Consider the following 12,218-nt stretch of genomic DNA (forward strand, 5'->3'; position numbering starts at 1 on the left):
TGTGCTATCCTAGAGTGTAACCCATATGCAATGCCAGTGAAACACCAATATGAACCAATACTGATGTCCAAACGACACATATGAAAGAGTAGCAGTAACATCTACTCTGTGTCTATTATCCTTGTGCTTGTTTCAACACATCTGAGTTATAGTATGTGCCGTGACTTTTGACTGAAGTGAGGGTCTATTCACGACATGGCAATGCCGACAAACTATCCATGTAGTCTAAATGGGAAACTGACCCAAGATCCGTTACCTTCGAAAGGGTCCCGCGTAAGTCCCAGCTGGTTGATGATGTATCGCGGGATGTCTGTTTTGATTCCCTGACCGACTTTGGCGTGCCCCTCCGCCGCCTCGAGTAGGTGATAAAACTCTTCCGGGTCAAACTCCTGTCAGTGCCATCACAGTCTCATTAGTGTGGACTGGCTGAGACTAATCTCATCATGAGAGATTTTCACACTGTTCCCATTTAGAGATCTCCCTCCCAATCCTCTGTCACAAAACTAAACTGAATTCAAAGCAGAAACACATTATTATTCAAACAGGGAAACATAAATCCAACTGAAATGGATGTCTGTAAAACTTTCAATTACATTATCAGGCTCTTCTATGAAACACTGTCACTCAGAATTTGTGGGATGATTGCACATTACATCATATCATTTGAATTCAGCCAATCAGCCATTACCAGTTAAAGTGCTTAACAAATCAAATCACTCTTAAGAATTCTTTGAGAGCATATTTGGCGGGATCTGTGGGCATGCTATATATAGCCTATACTGTATGTTCTCTTCAAAAATGGATCAATTTCTAATGACACACTTCTATGCGAGAATAAGAAGGTCATCAGAATTTCATTTCAGTGCTCCTGTAACATGAGCTGACTGGATGACTGGTTTCCCCCCGCTCAACTCACCAGGCACTCGAGGAGGCGAGCCGGCCGCGAGATGACGATGAGGATCTTCTTCACCAGCTGGACAATAACAGTTACCTCCTCACTTTCGGAGCGCTCGTATGCCTGGAACACAGTAGGGTGGGTGGGTGTTGGTGTCAGTGCAACTTGATTTATAAAGCACCTTTATAAACACAAAAACCTATTTGACAAAGCGCTACACTGAGTTCAAAGTAAAGATAACCTATGAGAAAAGCGACATAAACAGACAAAAAGACAAGAACAAGTGCTGGACAGATAAGGGTTTTCCAATGGCCAACGCTGATGCAGATATTTACAGAGCAGAGTGGCAGATGGCTAATATATAATGCCAATGTCATGTTTTTTTTTTGTTGCTGTTTTTTGGCATCTGATAAAATGTAATGATTAATTAATATCAAATGAGACACAAAATTGCTGAATCAGATTATCAGCACATAAGGCAGGTGCTGACATGGTTCCACAGCAGCCACTCTGACAGGCTGCCAGCAGACATTCTTTGTTTATCGGCCTTGTGAGCGCAGATATCGACAGACGCCGATTATCTCAAAATGCCAGGTATTGGCCCAATTTTCTACTCAGCAAAAACCTCCACCGACACTTAATGATTCAGTTGAAAGCTGAGGCCTTCATTATGATTCTTTGTCTCCCAAGACATGAATTTACAAAAAGTAGCGCATGAATACAACGCTGTTTTGCAGCTTGACTTGGAAGTGCCATATGTTAGACTTTGCCAATGATATATGAACACATAAGTAAAAGTAGATGATGCAAAACAGCTGATAACATAAAATTAATAAATGACAAAAAGAAAAAGACAAGGCAAGAGGTTTGGTTGGACATGCTCCAATCACACACCAGCAGAAGACAGCCCATGCCTGCTTGTTTGCATGATGATCGACCATCTCCATTTAAGCTCTGTGCACTTGCCTTGCGAATGTCACCGAGGACAGCTATACTGCTGAATCAGTTGTTCACACGAACATAATGAGATAAGGACGTAATGGCAGAGTTGCATGAAATTGTGCCCTCGAGGCAAAGTGAAACTGAAGCTAGCAGAGACGATGGAGAGTTGGGAACGCCACCGCGAGACCACGCATGCTTTCAACTTTAGCTTTCAGTCTTTCAGCTGACACAGTGACTTGAGGAGGCGAAGGTTCAGTGCTTTTGCTGAAATACACTTTGACAGGACATACTTGCTGCTGCAGGAACAGAACCTGTGAATTTTCCAGCTACAAGACAGTCTCTCTAACCACTAGGCCACCCAGCTACCATTCTGTACGTTTGGTTCATCTATAAAGCATTTAAAGCTGCAATGCGCAACTTCTGGGACATTAGAATAAGGACACATAATAGGAAAGTATTATACATTATTAGTCTGCACCATGGCGTGATAACTCTCCCAGATTCGTTGGATGCTTCTAAGCTCCTATCAATTTCACTGGCTCCATTTTGTTCTAACAGCAACTGGAAATCAAGTGAAAACTTTCAAGACAATATAAATTGTCCAAAAGGACCAATTGGGGGAACCCTGGCGGCTCACCGTATAGAGCGCGTACCATGTAATACTACAGCTATGTCATACTACTGTAATACCATGGCAAACGTTTCCCTGGGGACTATTTCTCGTCACCCAATTTCAAGTCATCAAAACACACCGGTGCTGCTGCTTTTAGGCAAACTAATGTGGAGGACTTTATTTCGGTGATGGAATACTGATGCAAAGAAAGTCTGAAGTCTCTGAAAGGTCATTTTCATATCATAGTGGAATGAACAGAAATAAAAGGTCGGATAAATGTTATCAGAGTTCTAAAAACAGGACTACTTGCTTTTGGGAAAAGTTTAGCACAAACATGAAGGAAATCAGTTTTGTAGATATTAGGCTAAACATGCAGAATCACTGGTCTGGTCATGTAATCTCAAAGGGGTCTCACTAGAGATGGCTCTTCAAAATGCCATTTGACATTTAGCCAAGGCAAAACACAACCAAACCATACACACTTTTGTGTTTAAAGAGGGAATATAGCCTATACAGAGGTATGTGTGGAGACAAATGTGATGCAGACGCTGCCTGAAAGCAGAATACATTTGACAACCAAGCATTACAAACCCAGAGGAAATATAATAATTACCTCTAGGTGTATCAGCAACAGGATGTATTGTGTGTGAGGTATGAGTCATCATGGAGTGACAGTCTAGTCAATACTAGTGGCACGGTGATGTATTTACATCCAGCTTGTGCTCCTCCAGGCTGACCCATTAACACAGTCACCTAAATTCAGCCAAAGTCATTCACACACCATATCTAGTGTGTGGATCTAAAGGAAAGCTGAATTCAAGAGATAGTGATGAGAGCAACAACCAAAGACTTCAGAATGCTGCTGCAGGTGAAAACACAGAAATTCCCAAAAATATATATAAAAAAAAAAAAAGAAAAAAAGGCAATATTGTGAAGACTTTAAATCAAATGTTCTACTTAGACATACATTTGTGCAGTGAAGGCCTGTAAAATCTCATTCAAACAGAATGATTTTACAGAGCTCACATCTAAACTTGCAGAGGCCTGACAGTCACGCTGAATTACCATTTTGCCTGGGTTCATTTTCCATTCCCTTTTCCAATGTTACCGAGCACTGAACGAGCTGAGATTTGTAACTTCCCCAACACTAAGAGAATCACTGCCGCTGAATAAATCCCATGACCTGCTCGCCCCATGTGGGTTTAAGTAGGTTTTCATAATCCAGCCATCCAGCTAGATCACCAAATTCCTTTTGGCAACATGCAGGGGTGGACAACATGGGTGGTAGGGTGACGCAGTGGTTAGAAAGACCGCCCTGTAACTGAGAGCTCACCGGTCTGATCCCTACCCCGGCCACGAGTCCCCACGAGGCCCTCTGCACTTTCACTGCAAGTCTGAATAAGAGCAGCAGATTTAACACTTCAAAAGCCACGAGCCTGTGGGCGGGGTTTTTGGTTTTATGGTTATGTCGCCTTCTAAACAAAATTCACATTATTTCTTTTTATTTTCCATTTTCTGTAAAATAAATAAATAAGTGAATAAATAGTAGTAGTTTTGTGGTAATTTTAATTTAAATATATATTTGTAATATTATGATATACAGTTTTCAATTTTTATACAGGTTTTGTAATTTCATGGGTATAATCTTGTAATACTACAAATATTTTGGTTATTATGTCTTTTTTCTGATAATTTTGTGCAATTACATGTTAATTCTTTGCAAAAAAAAAAAAATATTGGTAATTTTGCAATAATTTTATAGTACTTTTCTTGTAATTTCATTTAAAAAGGTTTCAAAGGGTTTTAAAAGTTTTTGATTATGGTTGTTTTTTGGTTTTTAAAATTTTTTTCTCCATCAGTGCTGCTAATTGCTCATTGCTACAGTGTTTTTTCACTGATCATCCCAGAGATCAGCTGTCAATCAAACAGTGTGGGCAGTACTGCAACGTCTCTCTCCTTGGATTTTCTGTTGATGGCCTTTGAGTGTCTGTAGTGTTCTTCTTCAGGTCATTTCAAGCAAAAAGTAAACTTTCGTGAGTTATAGGCTGAATCACTGTTGTGTTGTATCAGTTAGTGAAAAAGAGTAAAAAAGTTCTGATTTATTTATATGAAACTGTCACAGACTGATCGTTTCAAATGACTTCAATATAAAAGAGAAAAAAGTGGCCATAGCACACAAGTTCAGCTGTCCATCAAAGTCTACAGCAGGAGTAGTCAGATTGTGCTCTTTGGGTGAACTGGCAGACAGTGATAACAGTGTGTTTGGCGTCGTTTGTTCCACAGTATGGGAACAGACTTATCAGTTCAGCTGGAGGCACGGCGAGTCGCCATGCCTTCTGTCGAACAGCCAGCAGAGGAGAAGGGGAAGAGGTTGCCATAGAAACTAACATTTTATCATACAGAGATAAGACCTGTGACAAAAAAAAACATGTTGTCTGTGATCAGTACCTCTCACCATCGCTGACAAATTCCACAAGCAGATCTATTGCGAGTGCCTTTGGCCATGAGAGGTATTGACCGCTGAGGCTGACTGCAAGCCTCACCCAGCTTGATCAATTCTCTTATTTTAACTTCATCACAGCTGAGCATCCACTTAATGAACACACATGTAGGCATTCACCAGCGAATGCTTAAAGCTGGTGCGTGGACACTTTTATTCATATTAAAATGACAATCAATAAATCAACATGTCACAAACAATATTATCTGCCTGTCAGTGGCTGTGTGTTCAGTTTTAAATCTCCTATTGGACTGAAATTGGCTTTTCTATGTTTTTGGGAATGTTTAGGGTGTGTGCAAATAAGTTGACGCAAGCACACTGACTGCCGTGCAAAAGAAAAAAAGTGTAGTACAGCCTTCTGGCCACTGGGGGCAGTACTGAGCACATGCTAAACGGACAGTATATGGAGGTCAATGGAGTTAAATGCTATAAAATTCTCTCTACATTTGATTCTAAATGTTTACCAGCAACTGGACTATTACTGTCATTATATAGCCCAACTATAAGCTATTGTGAAATTAATGGTTGTAAGATTATGGCCATTTCAGCTAGCACAGTTTCAACTGCACTGGCTTTGAGGCTATGTGTTGTTGACTGGCTTCATAACCAAAGGAGGGGGGAAAAAAAAGGATTTTTTTTTTAACTAAATGGTTCCAGATTTCCTTCACTTAATCACATGGAAATGTGCATCTCTGTATCCCGAATCTGGTCATTTTCATCAATGCATAGTAAAAAATTAAATAAATAAATAAATAAATAAATCATTTCAATAACTCATTTTCTGGAATTGACCACTATTAATTTGATTGCCCAGTCAAGTTGCAGCGCTCTATGTCGCCCCCTGTAGGTGTCCTCACACATTATTGTTAAGTGCTGCAACTCCCTATATACCCTCCTTGCACTAATTATTATAATAATGATAAATTCTTATTACTATTAGGGCACGATAAAGGTTTTATTTCAAACTATTCTGTATGATAGAACTTTCCTATATGGTTCTAAAAACTGTTCTGTTGAGGTGAAAAAAAAACAAACAAGCAAACATTTCTAGCACGATACAGAACTGTTTCAGTTTCTAGTGCTGGGTTGAACATATACACAGCGTCCGTCAGGGTCCTCACCTCATGAAGCAGCTTCTCCAGTTTCTCCTGCAGTTCGGCGAAATAGCGGGAGGTGACCAGGCCTTTCTGGGACTTGTCCAGGCAGTCTCGGACCAGCTCAACCAACTGGTGCTGGATGAAGCCCAGGACGCCATCAGCCAGCGGGAGGGAGCTGTCTGGAGAGTAGTGTGTGACAATCTCCAACAAGCGCTCCTCCATCTGGGCCGTGGCCTGGACGCAACATGGCACACAAACACACACAGTCAACACATTTAAAAAAAGGGCAATACCTCAGAGTTTTACCACATTTTTTAATCACAGGAGGATCATCCTATGCCTGCAGGGTGGTTGTGGTTGATCAGTACTGATTGCGCAATGATCACCTAACTTTAAAAACTGGTGTTTTATGACAATTCGCCTACAAAAGCCAAATAGCCTCAATCTCAAGCCATAAAAATCAACCAACAAAATCAGTTTTATAACTCCAGTATAAGGTGATACATGACATCTTCACTCAATATTCCTGTCTGATTTCTGCTCTAATTAGCCATCTTACTCCTTCCTCTCTGTTGTGAAAAAGTGACTTAATCCTTTCTGTCAGTTACAGGCCACCGTAGCTCACGGGGACATGCTGTGTCCGAGAGCTGTGTAGGAGTAGACAGGTTCTATCAGTGTCAATGTCATAATTCTCTGCTCACCAATAGACACTGATGAAGGTCACGGATTGCTCCAAACAATTAAACTGACAGTTTTGTAGAAAGTGACACATAGTGAGCCAAATTGGTATTCTGGGAATTTTAGCTTCATCTACAATCAGTGGCAAAAAGGCAAGAGGTCAAAGCCACAGCACTCAGACAAGAGAGGAGCCAAATATTTCAATCTGGCACATAAACACATACACACACACACACACACATACACACACACACAGTGGTGGAAAAAAGTTTTTGGACACCCTTAAAATTTTACACAATCTCACAATCTCAAATATTATCATGAAATATTTGTGGAAAAATGTTTTTTGTGTTTCAAAAGGTGTGGCTCCATTAGACAGATACAAACAAATACAAATTATATTTTTTTTGTTTATTGTTTACAAGAAAAACTAACAAAACTAAATTCTTGACAGTTGAATCTTTCTCTTCAGGCGTGTTTCCTGCGTTAGGTTCCTTGTTTTAGCCATTTTTGTGTCTGAAGAACTTTCAGATGTGCTGGCTTTATATAGACACCAAGCTTGGCAACAGAAATTGTGTCTTTTAATAAAAAGAACGACCTTCATCACTGGTACCAAAATGACCCAATACTCAAAATGTCTTATGTATTTTTATGGAACCAATCAATTTTAAGTTTTTAATGGCTTTTTTAGGATTTGTTTAGTATTTTGGCTGTGACTGCACTAAAAGAAATTGCACTTGAAGACCTAAGAGTGATTTGTTAATGCAATATTTCACAAATGCATGGGGTGTCCGAAAACTTTTTTCCACCACTGTATGTACACACACACACACACACACACACACACACACACACACACACGTAAATGTTCCTTTGCTGCATACTTGTATAAAAAGGAAAGCCCTGTCTTGACATACACAGAGCAGGAACACATACGTATGTTTGAGCATACTAAGGTTATGTCTTTCAAACGGGTTAACAATTTAAAGGAATAGTTTACCCATTTTGAAAAATGTGATATTAGAACTTTTAAAGGGACAGTTCATCCATTTAGAATAAAAATGATATGATTTCAACTCTCCCCTCAGCTGTTCTGTAGGACAGTAGTGGCTCTATCTTCCTCTCATTGTTACTGAGTGCTGGATACTGGCTGGATGCTCCAAATGCTAACTGTTAGCCTCCTGCCATTGAGGTGGACTTCCCCCCAGCTAACATTCTGAAAAATAACCATCTTACTCCAATCAAATAAACAAGAAATAAACAAAATTTGGCTTTGATGATGTGTCGTGGAATTTTTACAAACTGACATTAACAGTAAGACTTGAGTGGGAGGAGGCATTTAGAGCATCCAGAATTCAGTAACAATGAGAGGAAGATAGCACCACCACATAACAGCTGAGGGTAAGCGAATTTATTTCTTTACTTTTAAAAAGGGGAACTATCCCTTTATGGAAAAAACACTGTGCAGAGGTGGGTTAACATATGATTTCAACAATGTGCAGTAAGTGTCATATTCAGTACTGTCTGTGCAAAAACAACTATGGCTCCTACATGAATACTGGCCTAGAAAGTCTTAAAGTGAGTCTCAGTGGTGAATACGTACCTTTGGAAACCGTTCTCGGTAAACGTGGTTCATCATGACTATCTCATTATCAAAGGAGGTATTGGCTCGCCCGGGGCTAAGGCAGAAGAAACACAATCAATGAGTATGGTGCAACTGACAAACAAATTTGATATGTACCCACCATATTCAGGTCAAGGCAAGAAAGCCACAGACACAAAAAAAGACCATTATTAGATGCGCCTGCCTTGAGGCCAATGAAACTGTTTTAGTGTCTTTCACAAACTAAAAGAATTGGCCTCTTCAAATTATTAATTTAGGGGGGAAAAAAAGCACTGTTTTGATTCAACACTTCCTGCAAAGGGAGATGTGTCCATACAAAATAGCAGAATTTGGGCAAACTGAGAAAAACAGCGTCTCAGTTAATGGGACACTTCCTGATTTAGACTGAGTGGATGTGTGTATTTTTAAATAAAAATCTTGCCTGGTGCAGCTGGAAAGCAGAACGGACAGAGGGAGAAACTATCAAATTCACACAGCCTTTTTTTTTTTTTTTTAATTTTGTCATGAAAGACGCCTCTGTTGGAGCACATGTGGCAGTCTGCCCAGCACACACCACTGCAGCTCACCATGGCTCTCTGCATCGCCCCCCCCCCTCCGCCTCGCCCACCCTCCCAACTCCCCCAGAGTCACCAGTTCAGCAGCTACATCCCTGAGGCACTCTGTTAGCTAGCACTCCCACGCATGGCATGCCGTGGCGCCGGAACAGAGCGCACCGAAGGCATCGCGCTAACACAGCACAGCCAACAGACCAAGTTGTCAAAAGAACACAGCTCACTCAGGCAGATCCCTGCCTGCCAGCCACATGGATGTGCAATCAATCAGAATCACGGTGGCCATCGACTTCCTCTTGCACATCAATTCCACATGAATTTGTCTTGGTCACACTTGGCCTTGGACATCTGACAGAGTCCAGCAGTGCACCATGACACCCAGGGGCAGAAGGGCTTCACGTACAGTGCAAAACACGTCAACTCAAAATGTCAATCTCTGAGTTCTAAAGACCCATCAGATCGTTTATGAGGATAAATAAGAAACCTCTCTCTGCAATTAATATGTAGAAAAGACATGTTACATGTATCTGTCATGATGTGCCAGCAAAAACGCAAAGGAGCAATTGGTGAACAGTGCTGCATTCAGGGCATCCTGGGAACTGGCAAGTGCCCTGTTTAGACCTCCCAGTCCCAACCGGGTGCATTCAAGAGCTCCACTTGGGGAAACAAAATGACAAACATGGCTGCCCACACACAAAATCTGCGACTGGAAATAAAATCCAAAGAATAGTGACCAATATTAAGATGGAAAGAAGACACAGAAGGTCTGTGTAATCAATGGTGTTATCAAATAAAAGATTTGTGTGTTTAGTTTGTTTCAGAGTTCACCTGACAGAAGGTTTTGATGTTGGGGCCTGCTTTGATGTCATATACTGTTTCTTGGATATGTTTCAGAAATCATATCCAAGAGTTTCCACTGGGAAGGGAGTTTGAGAGTACTTTTCCCCAGTGGGACCTGGAACATCTCCCAGTTCCCAGGACATTATTTTTTGGCAGCGATGTGTCTGGTCTAGATTTGAACCCTGGTTCCTGCGGCTTAGCCTTACTATTACATGGAACATACTCTACATGGTAAGTCTTGGCTCAGGCTTCCAACAGCCAGGGCAGCTGGAACGTGACATAGATGCACCTCCGACAAAGAGTGGACGAGCAGAGAGGGGGAACCAAAGGAGTTGCCAAGGAAGAAACTCTGCATGAAGGAGAGAGAGCGTCATGAATGAAGACTCATGAATGCGTCCCCAGTCATGTCCATGTCCACAGGAAGCAGGAGGCAGGAAGCACAAGCCTAATGTGGCAGTCGCATCTGCCCTAAAGCCACACAGGAATTTATTGTGTTTATCCATGCACATCGACTGAAAACCGGCAGTGGAAAAACCATCCGCATCCCAACACGTACATGAAGGTCAGAGTCCGACAAAACGTGACCAAAGAGAACTTGCAGATACAACCATTAGAAAGACATCTCTGCTTTGTGGTCAAAACAGCAGAGGGGTGTTGGGTGGTGTAGGTACAACACTCCCAGATTATGGCTCGCCGTCAGCTGGGAGACAGGAATTGATGGTACAGCACTGAATCTGTTTTAAACAATATCAACGTCCATTGAAGCGTCAGCTGATGCGCCTGCTGCTGGTACGGCAGCTGTAGCGATTCAAATGTTCCCCTTCGCCCGCACATCACGCTTTTCCGCAATGTGGGAAAAATATCACAGTGTGTGCTATTAGTGATTGTTGCCACTCTTGAGTGTATATACAGCAAGGAATGACATATTTTCAAGCTAAAACCCAAGTCCACTTTCTTTTACAGTTTTATAGGCGACTAGGTAAATATGAGCAGAAACTTCACGATCCAAAGAAAGCAGGTCTGTCGGGGCTACACACAGGGCACGAGCTTGCAAGTAAACACAGTCTTTCTCAGCAGCTACTGTGAAAACAGTCCACCGTCTCCTGTCTGATTCACCTTCCTACTTCTTAACAGATGGAGAGCAAGATTTACCATGGACAATCTGGTATACTGTTTTTGTTGTTGGGTTTTTTTTTTCCATTACTCATTGCACATTAAGTACTGCAAAAAGCATGGCTCTTTGGAAAAATAAATATTCATGGGTTCATGTTGATTCTGAAACCGTTCAATCAGATCATAGTCCGTTTGTGACATTATTGATTTGACCAGCTGACCAATCATCTGAAGCAGGAGAGCGGGCTGACCTGCTAGGCAACGCTAGCCAATCAGAGAAGCACCTCTGTCTGTCTGCTAGAAACAATCCAGGTGCAACATTAGAGATTTCATTTAAAAAAAAAAAAAAAACACTCAAAAATTATGTTCACTTCACAGGGGTCTTTCATTAAACGTAATTATACAAAATTGTAGCAAACCAAAAAAAAAAAAAAAAAAAAAAAAAATCCTCATCATGTTTTTTCACTGTTGTTTGAGTTCCTCATTTGGGTCATCTGCTGTACTTTGGTGAAAACATCAGAATGAATCAACACTCATAGCACTTGTCTTGTGACATTCTCTTCTGCACATTCGGCCCAGAAGAGCCCTTGAAGTTAATGATTTATGTGAGGAGATTCATTCCACACAGACAAAAAAAAACTCATACCTTCTCTAATAAAATGATAACTGAAAAAGAAGAAAAATTCATTATGGAAAATCATTTTATTTCCTTCCCATGGTTAAGAAACAGTGATGCTGGGGACAATGTAATCATCTTCTGTAAGGTTTTTTTTTCCCCACAGAAGATATGTAGAATTTAGGAATGATTTAGGAATGAATTTATGTGTCTGAAAGACTCAGTCTGACAAAATCAGTGAGAGGTACCTGAGGCTCCGGGATCTGGGCCGTATGAACACTGAGGGCCGCCCATCCTCGTCGGTCACGCTCTCCGAGCTGCGGAAGTGTTTGAAAAGGAAGTGTAGCTCATCTTGCGTGGGCTGGTAGGGAAGCTGGTGGAGGCGCTCCTGCGAGGAGGAGGAGGACTGCAGACAACAAGATGGATTCATCAGCACAGAGAGGACTTAGTTCATGCTCGCCAGCTTCAAATCAATCCAGCTAATGGTAAATGGGTCAAAATGATCCACGGTTAGAAATCAGCTTGCTGACATGCAACAGCAGCTGATCCGCCAACCATTTTCACCATCAGCTTACCAGACTAAATCCACAAATAAAAAACTCATAACCCCTGTTGCAGAGACAATAATGGCCTTGCCCCTGGACCAAGCTGTCCACAAAGTTTTGCCATGGTTTGTCAGTCCGTTTGGAGGTTATGCACCTTGTTGTGATAAGACACACCCATTCTGGTAAATCGGTGTAATTGACTCT

At 41.3% G+C, this 12,218-nt stretch overlaps 1 protein-coding gene across 3 annotated transcripts in view; it reads right to left on the reverse strand.

The window, feature by feature from the left end:
- mast3b (microtubule associated serine/threonine kinase 3b) overlaps positions 1-12,218 on the reverse strand; it is a 48,797-nt gene that overhangs the window by 20,053 nt on the left and 16,526 nt on the right. For all 3 annotated transcript variants that reach the window (XM_030048994.1, XM_030048993.1, XM_030048992.1), the window contains 5 exons: positions 11,718-11,875; positions 8,329-8,404; positions 6,072-6,281; positions 917-1,018; positions 257-389 (listed from right to left, as the gene is read on the reverse strand). In XM_030048994.1, coding sequence (XP_029904854.1) covers positions 257-389; positions 917-1,018; positions 6,072-6,281; positions 8,329-8,404; positions 11,718-11,875 — 679 coding nt within the window. The remainder of the gene's footprint in view (positions 1-256; positions 390-916; positions 1,019-6,071; positions 6,282-8,328; positions 8,405-11,717; positions 11,876-12,218) is intronic.

This window comes from Myripristis murdjan, chromosome 4 (assembly GCF_902150065.1).
Source record: "Myripristis murdjan chromosome 4, fMyrMur1.1, whole genome shotgun sequence".
In the NCBI taxonomy this organism is placed as follows: Eukaryota; Metazoa; Chordata; class Actinopteri; order Holocentriformes; family Holocentridae; genus Myripristis; species Myripristis murdjan.